The sequence below is a fragment of the Myxocyprinus asiaticus genome, chromosome 8, assembly GCF_019703515.2.
Source record: "Myxocyprinus asiaticus isolate MX2 ecotype Aquarium Trade chromosome 8, UBuf_Myxa_2, whole genome shotgun sequence".
NCBI lineage: Eukaryota > Metazoa > Chordata > Actinopteri > Cypriniformes > Catostomidae > Myxocyprinus > Myxocyprinus asiaticus.
In genome coordinates this window covers 458778-475515 of record NC_059351.1, presented here as the reverse complement: position 1 = coordinate 475515, position 16738 = coordinate 458778, and the positions used below count along the sequence as shown (strand labels likewise).

The following is a 16738-nucleotide window of genomic DNA, read 5'->3' as shown; positions in this document are numbered from 1 at the left end:
TTTCGCCCATGCCCAGGAGAAAGTCATGCTGTACGAATGAGCCTTTTATGATTTGTGCATTGGTTTAAACAATTTAGGAGCAGACAGAGTGTTGCAAACCTTGAGGGTGTGCTGTATACCATCTCAACCAATCACAAAATGCACCAGAAATGTGTAGTATTTTTCTAATGTTGTCATTGGTCAAAAGCAAGTACACATTCTGCACTCAAGAGAAGGGTTCACTCTGCTGCAGACGGAGACAGTCACGCAAGTCAGTAGTGAGAAAGATAATAAGAGGCATTTTTGTGCAATGCATACGTTTTTGGTGTGCATAAAGAAGCCCGGGGGTGATGCCTCTAGCATGTGGCCTCTGTATGTGCTATATGTACCACAGGCTCTCTTCTCCAGCTCCTGCTCATTAGATATCTCCCTCTCCCTCCACATCAGCACCTGCTGCGTCTGTTAGCTGACGTGCTCTCTATCTTGTAGATGAGAGACTGCACCTCTTGGTGTAAAGTTGGTGCAGGATGGACAGGAGGAGGATCGGATGCTGTTGAAGCAAGGTGGCCGGTTTGTAAACAGAAGCAGAAGCCAAATGTGAACGTGTTCAGTACCCAGCTGAAGACCCCCGCCAGACTGCGCCACGTGTCCAGGTAGCAAGCCAGTGGGCACAGGGGCTATTTATGACTCCTAATGTCAACATGCCACCAACTCTAAGGAGATATCTGCTAAATGCGGTTATGTCGTTCAAGCTGGTAAATCTCGCAACAAGGCATTTTGTTTGTGCCAAAAGCAGTAAAAAAAAAGTCATGATACTGTTGTCAAGTCCTCGTTCTTGGCCCAAAACAGCGGGGAGAGCAGGAGCGCTGTTCTGGGAATGTGATGGTGTTTTCCCAGGCATTTGAGGGCCAGAAGAAATTGCTATGCAGGGCTTAAACAGTGCGTAGGCCTTGCACATATGCAAAGTGTGTATTACGTCATTGCAGCCTTCTGGCTTGCCACCTACAATAGTGAAAACTTGCTGAGATGTTCTGTGTAACAGGGGAGATGTCACACTCTCATTCCCAGCTCACAATGACAGGGAAAGTGTGAAGCGAATCTCTGAAAAATTCAGTCAGTGGTGTCACTCCAAGGGCACCTGGCCACTTATAGACCTGTCAATTTTCTGGACAGAGATCTTGGTGGCTGTAGTGCCAAATTTGTGGTGTGGTGTTAACCAACGCCATAATGGTGACAGCTCTGAGGACCTGAACTTTTGCTGAATAGGGAGAGTGCCAAGTTATAACAAGCTGCTCGTGCAGCTCTGGAAAGAACAGCACCAGCGGAAAAATTCGAAAGGCGTGCCAACATGGTGAACACTGTTTATTTTGTTGAGGCGCGAGTCAAAACTTCAGGCAACTCAGTCTCAGAGGCCGCTTTATTCCCACTCGCAGCTGGAAATTACAGTGCCTTACCTGAGAGTGACAGATTCTCACTATTTGGAGTCCCAGCCACAAAGAATCACTCACATAATCTCCCCCGCCAAACATGATCGATCGCAGCACACCAGAGCGGGCCACAGATCGTCACAGGTGTACTGAACATTTGAAGTCACTTGAGATGGAGGAGAGGAGAGATAGCAGGCCTAAGCCAGTGACAAATCACCCACAAACTCCACAAGCTCTTTATTACATCCATGCATTGCTCGTTTGTGTGGTCCCTTTGGAACTGCAGAGGTTGGAGACCAGGAGGAGAGGGGACTGGAGAAAGCAAGCCAAGAGCAAAGTGTTTTGAGTTTCAAAGACACATTAGCCAGTGGCTCTTTTAGTTTCTTCAGCTAGAAAGAAACACAAAATTTAACAATACAACACGCAATACACTGCAGTACAAACAATATGTCTTAGCACAATAGGGAGAAAATAATCCAACTCACTATTTAAAAGTACAGATTAGAACGACAAAGCAATGAGTCGGGCTTGTGGATCACAAGAAATGTCATTGCGATCCTGACATTGAAAAAATGGCACTGTGCTTCTGTTTATATGTCCGCAATGACTCGTGCATAAGGGGTGGAGCATCAAGCGCCATCTGCTAATAGTCTGGCATGATTCTATACAGACTTCAGAGATCATCACTTCTGGGGGGGTTCCCATAGCGTCAGCTACTGATGCAGCATCGAGAGACCGACTTGAAAGGGAACTTTCATTATCACACTGATACAAGACATGGCAGCTAGGAAGTAAATTGTGCATATGTTACACCTTTTACAGACATTGCCAAGACAACAATGGAGTGAAACAAAAAAGATGTGATAGAATAAAAAGGACACCATTGCACCAAAGACCCTCACAGACAGGCCATTCCTCATGCACTCCCACAGCTCCCTCTCCAGAACTCTACGTCCACCTAACATCTGTTTCCCAGACCTAATAAAAATCCCTCCCATCTTCTCACAGAGGGAGATCACAGAAATCCTCCCCAATTAATATGAACCAATTTGTTTCCCCGGTGTCTCTACATCTCAGTTTTGTCTCACGTTAGCACTGACTTGTGTTACAGTCACAATTGTAGTGATACAGATCACTTAAAGCAGGTTTATATTACAAGAAATATACTAATGACAAAACCAGTATTATGAATGTGAACTCTCTTTTTTTTTTTTTTTTTTTTTTTTTTTATGACATAGAAACATTTTGGAAGGTTCTAATCTTTTAATGCCTTGATATAATCAATGAGTGTGGGTCAAGAGGGCATTGAGATGTTGCTCAACAACATGTTGATGAGATGTTGCACTGTTGAGCAAAACTGCTCAACAGTGTTTTTACCAAAAAAAAAAAACAAAAACAAAAAAAAAAATGTTACCAGTGAAATTTACCATGAAAATATTCACTGCATCTGTTCACAAGATCTATAGCTATAGAATCAACAACTTGAACCCTGACTGACTGTCAGTTGTGGCTATTTTATATTACATGTAACATTAAATATTATTAATAATGTGCTTGATGAGGGCCTGGGTAGCTCAGCGAGTAAAGACGCTGACTTCCACCCCTGGAGTCGCGAGATTGAATCCAGGGCCTTCTGAGTGACTCCAGCCAGGTCTCCTAAGCAACCAAATTGGCCTGGTTGCTAGGGAGGGTAGAGTCACATGGGGTAACCTCCTCGTGGTCGCCATAATGTGGTTCTCGCTCTCAGTGGGGCGCGTGGTGAGTTGTGCGTGGATGCTGGGGAGAATAGCGTGAAACCTCCACACACGCTTGTTCTCAACAAGCCACGTATTAAGATGCGTGGATTGACGGTCTCAGACGCGGAGGCAACTGAGATTCGTCCTCCACCACTCCGATTGAGGCGAGTCACTACACCACCATGAGGACTTAGAGCGCATTGGGAATTGGGCATTCCATATTGGGGAGAAAAGGGGAGACATTTTTTTTTTTTTTTAAATAAATAATGTGTTTGATAACAATAAAAAAATTTTTTTTAAAAACAATAAAACACATAATAATAATAATAATAATAATAATAATAATAAACTTCTTTCTGGGTGTAGCTTCAACATTTAAACCTTTTCCTAAAACAAAACATGATTATAGTGCAAATTAAATGTGTTTTTGTGTTTTTCTGTTGTCTTCATGGAGACAATGCAAGGCAATGCAAAAAAAAAAAAATCATATTTACTCACACACCAGACCAACATATCTAACATACCTAATCAAATAACTTTAGACGTCAAGGTTTTCTCAGTCTCTGTGTGTATACTAATTCTCCCCAGAGATAAGTATTATTATCGTTTGTCCAGGCGGTCTGGATGTGAACTTCAACTTGTATTTGATGTGTTGTCCAGCACAATATCAGAAAATGACGTGCTTTGCTGGATGGCAATATCACACACTTAATACCGTGTATTTTTGCCAGTATTTGTAAAATTAATCACCATGGTTTATACCATAAATTAATTTTGTACGTCTTGTCCATCTTAGAAGAGAGGGGTCTATGATAGTCATTATGCACTATTTGACCAATCATAGTTAGACAAGACTCATGTGAGTTCTTTTTCTCTGATGTCATTGCTTCGGGCACTGGGCTTTGACCGAGCTTCCCCCCCCCCCCTCTTTTTTTTCCCACTTCCCTAATCAATTATTCATTGGTTAAAATAAAAAAAAAGGTCAAAAAGTAGAATACTGAGCAATTCATAGGTTCAAGACCTTCTAAGATCACAGGGAAACCTTTGCTTAACCTCCCTTGAAGTAGTGAACACATGGGAAGGAATTTTTTATTTTTTTTGGTTCTGGTATACTATATGAGAGCTACCCCTTGATAGTGAATTCCTGTTATGTCCACTGGGAGTTCCTTGAGCTTGCTGGATCAATGTGATTTCCCAGACCAATTGTCCATGTGGCATATTTTTTTTATTTATTTTTTTTTTAGAAATGCAGCATTAGGTTGTTAGGTGGGAAATGTGATATTGCAATATTTCAACCCTGCCTGAAAATATCCAATTATGAGTAAATTCAATTATCAGGTAATTTATCTAGTATTGAAGAAAAAGCTAATTGTGCAGCACATGGGCAATAATCTATGCCTGTACCCATACTTATCTGTGCCCACTGTACCATCTTGCTGAGGGCTTAATGATCCCCTGACTGTGATAAGTGATGATTACTAAAATGACAGTATTCAAAGGCTTAATCTTCAGCCTTTAACACAAGACTGGGGGGTGTTAATATGATGTTGAGCTAACTGCTTAATTGACCACTTTGTTTTGCTGACAACATTGTCATGGTGAATACGTGGCCATCATTTGCTTGTTTGCAGAGATCATTTACAATGCTCGGGCCTCCTGGATCATTATTGGGTTGCAATAAGTGACACCGGCAGCAGTGAGATAAATACAGCCATCACAGTTGACACAGTTGCAGCATTTGCCGACTGCACAATGGATAGATGAGACCCTGTGACTTAATGCAATAATTATTAACTAATTGTCTTTAACCTCACAAATAGTCTTCAGCCACATTATGTAAAGGGGTCAGGGATGTTTAATGACAGTGTAATCCATTATAGTGTTGGGAGGCGTGGGGGACGGTTCTAATGAGATTTCATTTGAGTATGGCAAATCTGCAGAATGCAAAGGTAGAGGCCACATTAAGCTAATTGGGGATGAGTGCCTTAATATAAAAGTGTTTCTTTCGCTGGTTTGTAGTTTGGCTAATGCAGGTAAGTTGACTAAGGACCGAAGGCTGATTTGTGGGCAGAGACACTATATATTACCGTACCAGTCAATTTGAATATAGCCTCCTCTTCAGCTTCTGTAGCTTTTGTTTTGATCCAGTGTGATATTCCTTGAATCAGGACTGTAATATCATAAGGATAGGTATGGGAATGAGGTGAGTGACAATAATAAATGGTTCCACATGTAACAGAGTCCCTCTTAGATGGGCCCTTCAAAGAGTGCAGCTTGTGACCTGTATCATGACAGCTGGTTAGCCCCTCTATTTCTAAACAACTCAATTTGGTAAACAATACAGCCAAATGCCTTCTCATGCTTTATACTATAATTTAACAAAATTAAAATTAGATAATCCATTGGAGTTGAATTTGGGTGGGGGTGGGATGGGAGTGGACACGTCCCCACAAAGCTCTGAAGGTGGTAAATATATATTTTTTCTCAATGCTGAAAATAATTTAGTATGATACACCTTGCAATTGCGTGACTGAGTCTGTCGTAATCAGACAAAAAACTGAAGTTCCCCCGCTGCTGTATGAGTTGGTATCGCCCAACTGTTATGCAATCCCCTCTAGCATGGCTCTATCACATGGCACCTGTTACCCTTCTCAGCGCTGGCCAGGATAGGCCAATCACAGTCGTTAATTATTACTGAATGAGGATTTTTAAAAATGTTTTTACAAATAATGCTGAGGCGGATTTCCATTTACAGCTTGGAATACTTGCAATGATCAGTTTTTATATAAAAAAAAATACTATCCAGTGTAAAAATGTCTCAAATGAGACATAAAACGTTCTGAGATTCAAATGCAAAATAGAGAGTTGACGGTGCTGATGCATGGTACCTCTTATTTTCTCAGCGCTGGCTAAGATGGGCCAATCAGAGTCGATTATGATTAGTGAACGAAGATTTAATAATAGTTTTATAAATACTGCTAATGCGGATTTCCATTCACAGGTATGAATCTTTGCAATGATCAGTTTTATCAAAAATAACTATCTTTTGTAAAATGTCTGCAATAAGATATAAACTGAGATTTAAATGCGGATGCATGGAGGATTTGGTTTTCAGAGCATCAGGCACCCCCTGCAGGAATAAAACTTTCTGTCTTATAAGACACAGTCAGTGGCTGACAACATGTCCAATTTCGGTAAACTATCGCAACTATCCTATGAATTTTGAAAACATGAAATATGTGGAGTCAGTGGAGATGTTAATGGCATCCATAGAAATGATCAGTTGTTGTTTTCTGGGTTAGAAAAGCAGACAGGCAGGTATTTCAGATGAGCAGGTAAGAATTGTAATTTTCTGAAAGGGTTATTGTTTCTGAATGAAACCTTTTTCTGAATGTTCGATTTTCTGTTTATCTGTGCATTCATTTGAACTGTTATTATGCACTGTGTTATGTGTTGTAATAAAACATAATCTTCTAATCATAAATCCTTGAGGACTCTTAGGGGGCTTTCAGTATATATCATTATACTAATATTAATATATTCATTATATATATGCATCTATACTTCGACTACAAACTCAGACATATTTAGTAAGTGCTATTCTCTGGTTTGTGTGCAGCTGTGTTGTGTTCTGTTGTTATTATCACTCGCTGTGGCAGACCTGTTTTTATATAAACAAAACGAGTTTTCACTTGAACGCCCCATCTCATGAGCGATACTGCTCTCGTGCAGTCTCATGAACGTGCAGAGGAGAGCAACGGTCGGTCAACATTTTCACTGAGTAATACATTAAATTTCAGTTTGTTTCTCACCAAACCTCATGGTATGCTTTCATAACAATCGTGAGTCTCATGGAATAATTTATTAGACTTCTGAATTATATTTTGTGTTCTTTTGAAGCTTGAAGAGGTGGTCACCATAAACTACCATTGTATGACATCACTGAGCACAACATTTATTCACAATTTCTCCCTTTGTGTTTAGAAAAAGAAAGAAAGTCATATAGGGTTATAACAACACAGGGTTGAGTAACAATACATTTTCGTTTTGGGTGAACTATCCCTTTAAGTCCATGTCAAGTCCAAGTAAAACTCCATCCGAGTCTGTGGCAAGTCCAAGTCCATTAAAGGGCTTGAGTACCCCAACTCTACCACTTGCTTCAAATTTTCACTATTATCGGCTTAAAGAAATAATGTGTTTGTAAAAATCCCATTTCGGACTCGAGAACAACAATCAGGCTTCCACTATGAATCATGGGAAAATTCAAAGTCCAGGAAAAGAAGAATTGCTGGGCATTTAATCTCCTTGCTTCTAGCCTAATAGCAGACTCTGCACTGATAACAGGTTCCCTGTGTGCTCCGCAGAGACAAGTGTGATAAACGAGCCTATGATCAGTGATCAGCCAGGTTACAGCTACAGTCAAGGCGGGGAGTAGAGGCATACACAAACTTACCTATTTGCAGTTCTTATACATTTCATAATATATATATATATATATATATATATATATATACATAATGTGCATCAGCCAGGTTACAGCTACAGTCATTGTTATTCACATCATTTTTTTTATTTTTTTTTGGGGGGGGGGGGATTTTTCCCCTTTTTCTCCCAATTCCCAATGCGCTCTAAGTCCTCGTGGTCGCATAGTGATTCGCCTCAGTCCGGGTGGCGGAGGATGAATCCCAGTTGCCTCTGCGTCTGAGACAGTCAACCTGCGCATCTTATCATGTGGCTTGTTGAGCGCGTTGCCACGGAGACATAGCGCATGTGGAGGCTTCACGCCATCCGCCACGGCAACCACACTCAATTCACCATGCGCCCCACCAAGAACAAACCACATTATAGTGACCACAAGGAGGTTACCCCATGTGACTCTACCCTCCCTAGCAACCGGGCCAATTTGGTTGCTTAGGAGACCTGGCTGGAGTCACTCAGCACACCCTGGGATTCGAACTAGCGAACTAGCGAACTCCAGGGGTGGTAGCCAGCGTATTTTACCACTGAGCTACTAAGTGTGTCAGTCAGAAAACAGTCAGAAGTATGGAAAAAAAATTTTTTTTGTATGTTTGTTTATTTGTTTGTTTGTTTTTTGTTAAATCATTTTGTAATTTGCTTTTTTCCCCCTTGAGTTTTCAAATTGAAATACAACAGCTCAAACCACTGTGCCATATGAAATAATATTGTTGAGGCTGAAATTTAAAGTTTTACCTTCTAGCTAAACTCATACTCAAGCACGGAATGAAAGAGTAAAATGTTTTTTAATGTATATTTAACAACAAATACCCCAGTGACTATTGATGTGTTATCTCTGAGGAATTTATCTTGCTTACATTTCTGAGACCATGCTGTTGTGAAACCATTCTGTATTCCCACCTCTCTTTCGCTCTTACCATCTTCTTTTTCTTCACTTTCTACCATTCTCTAACTCTCCTACTCTCTTTAAACATTTATTCTCTGTCCGTGCCTTTAAGGCCCTTTGTGCTTTGTGCTGTTGATTTTTACAGCTCTTAAAATCCAGAGTATCCATGTATCATTCATATACCCTAGCAGTCTGGTGCAGACAAAGCCTTGTCTTGTGTCATATCTAATTGTCTTCAAAATAAGCATTGCTCCCTTGTTGTTGCCCTGTTCTGTGCCAAGGGGAGTCTCAAAGGCCCTGTAGAGGGTAAACTGGATCATTTATGAGAAGAGCAAACATATTTTCTCTGCCCTAAAAATGTGAGTTTAATTTATACACAAGTTCATGCATACTGTAGTGTCACACTTTCGGGATCACAGCCTGTGGCAAATGACTTGCCAACTAAACTTATAGACAATTTACAGACAACACATGAAACCCAGTTTGTAACTTTAAAAGATTATGCCTGTTGACATCAAAAACCTGTTAGAGCTCAGTCACATGAAGATGATACCATTGATAAACCAATATATAACAGGTGGCTTGTTCATGGTTGTTGTATTACAGTTAGGTTTGCAAAGCACAGCAAAGTTTAAAGGTACACACATAATTTTTTTTTTTCCTCATTAAAAAAATTTTCTTCTAAAAAAGAAATATGTATAAAATCATGACCACTCATATGAGATGAGGACTCCCTTTATATCAGTAATTTTTTGACCAGCCAAATACTACTCGCTTAATCTCAGTACTGAATTTAAACGATCCATGCCCTGAGCTTTCAGTGTAAGTCCAAGATGACGTGCATAACAAATTACTGAGTGCTCTTTTCAAAAGACAAATAGTGAAGGTACCAGAGAAAGGGGGACAGGTTCCAGAGGACAAAACATTGGCTCAATTATTTTACATATGAAAGTTCAGTCCTGACCCCAAAGCTAAAAGATACCACCAAGATTCCATTCCCAGAATCTCTAGCCATGTCTCAGCATCTGGCAGTGGGCAAGTAGGCAAAGCTCAAATGTTTTATTTTTCAGTGGTTAATAAAATCATTAAATAGAAAACTGGGAGTACTGGCCGAGCAACAAGCTCTTTGGAAATGGTGCTTATTTCTAGTGTTGGGTTCGAGTACACCTTAGTCGAGTCTGAGTCAAGTCCGAGTCTTTAAACAATCGAGTCCGAGTTGAGTCAGAGTCCAAAAGGGGCCGAGTCGGACTCAAGACCGAGTCCATAACAGGCTGAGTCTGAGTCGAGTCTGAAATAATCTGTTCATGAATCTGAATTAAAATTATAACCATAAACTCAACATCAATATTTTGAGCTTATTTTAAACTTAAAGAAAAACTGTTTGTCAATATACACTGGCGGACAAAAGTTTAGAATAATGTTCAGATTTTGCTCTAATGGAAAAAAAAAATGGTACTTTTATTCACCAAAGTGGCATTCAACTGATCACAATGTAAAGTCCGGACATTAATAACGTGAAAAATTACTATTACAATTTGAAAAGACTACTTCAAAGTGTTCTCATCAACAAATCCTCCATGTGCAGCAATGACAGCTTTACAGATCCTTGTTATTCTAGCTGTCAGTTTGTCCAGATACTCAGGTGACATTTCACCCCACACTTCCTGTAGCACTTGTCATAGATGTGTCTGTCTTGTCAGGCACTTCTCACGCACCTTACAGTCTAGCTGATCCCACAAAAGCTCAATGGGGTTAAGATCCAGAACACTCTTTTCCAATTATCTGTTGTCCAATGTCTGTGTTTCTTTGCCCACTCGAACCTTTTCTTTTTGTTTTTCTGTTTCAAAAGTGGCTTTTTCTTTGCAATTCTTCCCATAAGGCCTGCACCCCTGAGTCTTCTCTTTACTGTTGTACATGAAACTGGTGTTGAGCGGGTAGAATTCAATGAAGCTGTCAGCTGAGGACATGTGAGGCGTCTATTTCTCAAACTAGAGACTCTGATGTACTTATCCTCTTGTTTAGTTGTACATCTGGTCTTCCACATCTCTTTCTGTCCTTGTTAGAGTCAGTTGTCCTTTGTCTTTGAAGACTGTAGTGTACACCTTTGTATGAAATCTTCAGTGTTTTGGCAATTTCAAGCATTCTATAGCCTTCATTTCTCAAAACAATGATTGACTGACGAGTTTCTAGAGAAAGCTGTTTCTTTTTTGCCATTTTTGACCTAATATTGACCTTAAGACATGCCAGTCTATTGCATACTGTGGCAACTCAAAAACAAAGACAAAGACAATGTTAAGCTTCATTTAATGAACCAAATATCTTTCAGCTGTGTTTGATATAATGGGATGTGATTTTTCTAGTACCAAATGATCAATTTATCATGATTACTCAAGGATAAGGTGTTGGAGTGATGGCTGCTGTCTAGATTTGATCAAAAATGACTTTTTTCAAATAGTGATGGTGCTGTTTTTGACATCAGTAATGTCCTGACTATACTTTGTGATCAGTTGAATGCCACTTTGGTGAATTAAAGTACCAATTTCCTTCCGAAACAGCGAAATCTGTAATTATTCCAGACTTTTGGCCGCTAGTGTAAATGTAACAAAAACACCAATGTTGACTTTCATATATATATATATATGAATTAGTTTCCTGCTGAGCAAAGTGTTTTCAGGATGAAAGTATATGCTTTAGGTGTATGAACACAAAACTGTCCTTCAACGCACTTCTTATCGCGTTCTGTTGACATTTCAATTATTTGTTGCTTTTCCCCTCCACTCAAACATACACCAAAGAAAGTGAAAGCTGCATCAGTCATTACAACCAAAGTTATTATGTGTCAATTTTAATTTAGTTTTTATTTTTACTTCATTTACAATTTGTCAATTAAATTTAATTTAGTTTTACTTCAGAATATCCATATGTATCAGCCAATAATGTAATAACTACCGTTAACGTAATAACTGCTAATAGCGTAATACATTTTCCATTCTTAATGTAATAAAAGTCAATAATGTAATAACTTACCAATAATGTAATAACATTTCTGAAGCAATAACGTAATCACTTTTTGCCCATAATGTAATAATTTCTTACATTATTGGCTGGGTTAATAAAAAAATAATACAAAAATTATGACATTATTGGCAGTTATTACATTAACGGTAGTTATTACATTATTGGCTGCTACATCCCCCCTATCTAAAGAAATAATAGTCTATACTGAGATTTGTTTCTGAATCTTTTTTCTCTATCTGCTGAATGATTTGAAAAATACAGTACATACAAAGGAGTCAACACAGTAGTAATTAGCATTTACGGAGAAGTTACGTCTGATGATTTGACTGCAAATGCTACATCCGGAAACACTGGAAAAGCCCACTGATAATATTAGGGCCGTGTCGTCACAGACATGATTTTCTAGTTCATTTGCAGGAAACCACACAATGCAGGGCAGTTCTGCGTGCTTCTCATGTACCTAAATCCCTGACGCATCTGTGTGTGTCTCGCAGCAGCTGCCACAGAAGATACAAAAAATAAAAAATATAATTTATATTTGCTTGAGCGGCAGCTGCGTTGGTCTGCAATCAGTCTTTAAATACCAACCAAAGAAAATTTCATTGAGCTCTTCTTTAACCACAAAAACATGGAGAACAATAATTTGGAGTCATACATTTACAGAATTGTCCTTCAAAAGTGTAGGCTAAAAAAAGATGTGCATAAGTTACCCGGTGGTTTACAATAAAAATAAAATACAATTTTAAAATAAAATTTTTATAGCCAACTAAATTCATCACACAATTTCTGTCATCGAATAATACATTTATTTATAGTCTATAATTAAAGTATAAACAAAACATTTTGCTGCCCCAAATATCCTAATATTTTATTGTGCATAGTTGAATGTTGTGAATGGTGGACAAATGCTGTAAAAGAATGCTTTTTAAGCAGCTCGTCAATGCTTTGAAAAATAGTCAATCAATAATACAGTTGTGCTCAAAAGTTTGCATACCCTTGGAGAATTGGTAATATATGTACCATTTTTAAAGAAAACAGGCAAAACACATTTCTTTTATTTCTTATGGGATTCATATTCAACTGTAGGTTATAACAGAATGGCACAATCAGAAAACAAAACATGGCAACAATGATCAAATATGCAAACTTTTGAGCACAACTGTAAATAGGTGCTGTTTATCTGTTTAGAGTTGCTGTCTGCTTTAGCAATAACGCTTTTCCCCCCAGACTATTTAAAAAGTTACACAGTTAATTCATTAAGCTATTATTATGGACCAATTCAAGCTGACAACACTGTGTGGACCACAAGAGACTACAGAAGCCTACATGTGTAGATACATTACGCCTAAAAAGACTTAAAATCCAATATTAATACTATTTTTATTTCGATATGCTGTTTTCAGTAAACGATGAGAGACATGATGTGGGTGACTTGACTCAATGAAGTTCTTGATTTTAAGTTTTTAACCACGATGAAACTGCAATGCGAGCACCATCTTGGCTGCACAAATGCCACACACAATTTTACCAGTTGTCAGGTCCCGTGTCGTGTGAAACTGCCTTGTTTAGTTTCTATTACATTGGATGCATACCCGTCTTTATGTTTTCGTCGTGCCAGCCACCTCGGTAGTCGATGTTATACAGCAGTCTCTGTAGTAACATTAAATCAAATTGGTTGACTGATGCGTGTGCCTGTGCACTTGCATATGTGTGTGTGCGTGCGTTTGCTTAAACACAGTGAAACAACTCTGGCTACGTCTACATCTTCAGGGGCTAATACAGCTGCATGCAGACAGAGATGTGTTCATTAATTTCTGTTTTGTTATTTATTTTTCTATTTTTGACATTACAAATGTCATGGACTTGGCTGGACTCTGAAAAAATCCTGAGTCCCAAAGGCTCGAGTCTGAGTCAAATCCGAATATAAATGCATCCGAGTCCATGACAAGTCCAAGTTCATTAAAATTAGACTTGTGACTCGGACTCGAGTCTGAGTCCAAACTCGAGTACCCCAGCTCTACTTATTTCTTCTCCTGGAGAGTGGAGATTGGAAACTTGGAAATTGGGTGGAAAAGCCAAGACCAGTTTAGGATATGATGAGATTTACATCATTTTATACTTGTATATATGACAGTAAACAAGCACACATTTGTTTGTTGACACCATCATCTTGATAAAGTATGCCTTCATAAATATTTAATCTTATGCAAGAAGCGCATCCCCCAATTAACATAAAGTTCAATTAATACTGATCTGCATCCTGCCTAATGAATGTAATGTAAGATTACTGTCACCTCAAAGGCTATTTCAAATATATGTTTAAATAAACATGAGCTGCCTTATTTTTATGTCCAACATTACTTACTAAAATGAAAATTGTTTTAAAATTGACTAATTTATTTTTGTGAAACTTCATTCTGACAAATGGACATATTTTAAAACAGTGAAATATAACACAATATTTAAAGCAGCTATATACCCAACAAACTGAATACAACGGTAACCCAGGCAGGCTGGTGGCCTCTAGTTGCTTGCTGAAGACTCTATTAAGCATTGCATGGTTTGCCTTAGTGTGCGTTTAATGACTATATTTTGCATGGCTGATTTAAGAAAGAAAAGATGAAGGAAAGGAATACAATGAGGCCTGTTTCTTTAAGTGCTCTTTTTTGAGGCAGATATTCCCTTGTCCTTACCCTCCCCACCCCCCACCCCCCATCATCTCTATCTTCTCAGATGCCTGTTAAAATTCAGAAACAATAAGTTTTGGTGTTTGTCTTTTTTCTGATATGGCCTCTAGGATGCTGCAGGCAAGGTTCTGGACAGATGGACCATAATGTCCCGGGAAGAGGAGATCATCACCTTGCAACAGTTTCTGCGCTTTGGTGAGACCAAATCTATTGTGGAATTGATGGCCATCCAGGAAAAAGAGGGCCAGGCAGTCACAGTGCCCTCATCAAAGATTGACTCTGGAATCAGAACTTTCATTGAAAGCAACAATCGCACCCGTAGTCCAGGCCTTCTTTCACACCTGGAGAACAACAGCCCCTCTAGCATTCACCATTTTGAGAACATCCCAAACAGTCTGGCTTTCTTACTGCCTTTCCAGTACATAAACCCAGTGTCTGCCCCCATGTTAGGGCTTCCACCAAATGGACTGACTATTGAGCAATCAGGTCTCAGAATGAGAGAGGCAAATCTGCCCAGTCAGAGTGAGCCAGTGGAGACCAGTGAGTCTGAAGTGTCACTCTCACCTTTTCATGGTGGTCAGAGCCCCAGTCAAGGACCAATGGGGACCCTACCTAACTCCATTGAACCTAAGACAGAACCTAACAGAGCTTCACCCATTTCTCCTACACCATCCATACAGCAGTCACAGCAGCCGCATACACCACAAAAGCAACAGCAACAGGGACAGCAACAGCAGTCAAGCAGTCTGAACAACCACCAAATCCATCACCATTTTGAAAAGAATGAACAATCCAAAACAATTACCCATTCTTCTTTCTCTTCCAAAATGCATCGCATGCGTCGAATGGGAGCAACCTCACGCAAGGGTCGTGTCTGCTGTAATTCCTGTGGCAAGACTTTCTATGACAAGGGCACCCTAAAGATCCACTATAATGCTGTGCATCTGAAGATTAAGCACCGCTGCACAATTGAAGGCTGCAACATGGTCTTCAGCTCACTGCGCAGTCGGAACCGCCATAGTGCCAATCCCAATCCTCGCCTACACATGCCCATGTTGAGGAACAACCGGGACAAGGACCTCATTCGTTCCAGTTCTGGCACTGCCACAACTGTCATATCAAGTGCCAAAAGTGGCTTTTCTCTTACTAGCCCTGGACGGCCACCACTAAATTTTGCCACTCCTCCTCTCGACCCCATGATACAATCACCTCTGCAGAGCCCTCTTGTCTTCCCTTCCCTGAAGTCTGTGCAGCCAGTGCAACCTGTGCCACCATTTTATCGCACATTGCTCTCTCCTGCTGACCTAGTCAGTCCCCCAGTCTCTCTGCCCACCAGTCCAATCCTTCCTACCACAACAAACAGCACATCTCTGACGGACCAGCAGCAACAGATATTGGCTGCTGGTTCCCACAACACCAATGTAGCTGACATAGTGACTTTTTCTCATCGACTGCCTACGTCTCCCAGTACCCAAGATTCCACAACTCTTGACACTATACCTAAAAAGAAGCCTCGCAAATCCAGCATGCCAGTCAAGATAGAGAAAGAAGTGATAGATGTGGCAGATGATTATGATGACAAAGATGATGATGGTGAAGATAGTTGTCACCATCACCACCACCACCATCCATCCCACCTCCATAACAATGTCAATGGCAACTGCAACAACAACAATAACAGCAGCAGTGGTTATCATTGTGGGGGTGGTGGACACCAATCTCCATCAATTGATGAAATGCACCCTAGTCTAGCCCTTAGAGGCATGCTCCGTCCTGACCAAGAAGAGTGCAGTGGGAGCCTTCGTGGTAGAGGCACTGGTGACCTGCGCTGTATTGACAGCTTTAGCTCAGAGGACCAAGATCATGAGCGTGACTTCGAAAATGAGTCAGAGACATCTGAATCTAAGATGCTCTACAGAGATGAGCTGATCGACACGGATGTGCAGCAGCCTACCCTAGGGAGAAACATGGATAAAGAACAGCAAGGGGCAGAAGATGAAGGACACCTCAGGAGAGATTTAGAGGAACAAAGCCTTTCCCCACCCTCTCAGCACCAGCCTGTTATCAAAATCAAGGAAGAAATCAATGATCCTACTTATGACATGTTCTGCATGGGTCAGTACAGCCTTTACAATGGTGGTATGGCAGCAGCTGCTGCTGCCAGCATGGCTGCCTTACATGAAAGTTTTATCTCCTCTATGAGCTATGGAACAAGCCCATCAAAGTTCTCCTCTCAATCCCCTGAGGGTGACCTCTGCTCCAGCCCTGATCCCAAGATCTGCTACGTCTGCAAAAAGAGCTTCAAAAGCTCCTACAGTGTCAAACTGCACTACAAGAATGTGCACCTTAAAGAGATGCATGTGTGCACTGTGGCTGGATGTAACGCTGCTTTCCCTTCCAGAAGAAGCAGAGACAGGTGAGACGAATCACTCAGATCTTCCAATGAAATCAACATATAGACTGTATTATACACTTACACACATGCACACACACATGTGCACACACACACACACACACACACACACATGT

General features: G+C 40.2%; 1 protein-coding gene across 1 annotated transcript in view; it reads left to right on the top strand.

Annotated features, from left to right (window-relative positions):
• bnc2 (basonuclin 2) overlaps positions 1-16738 on the top strand; it is a 129788-nt gene that overhangs the window by 99767 nt on the left and 13283 nt on the right. The window contains 1 exon segment of the mRNA XM_051705010.1: positions 14320-16625. Within this exon segment, the coding sequence (XP_051560970.1) occupies positions 14320-16625 (2306 nt within the window).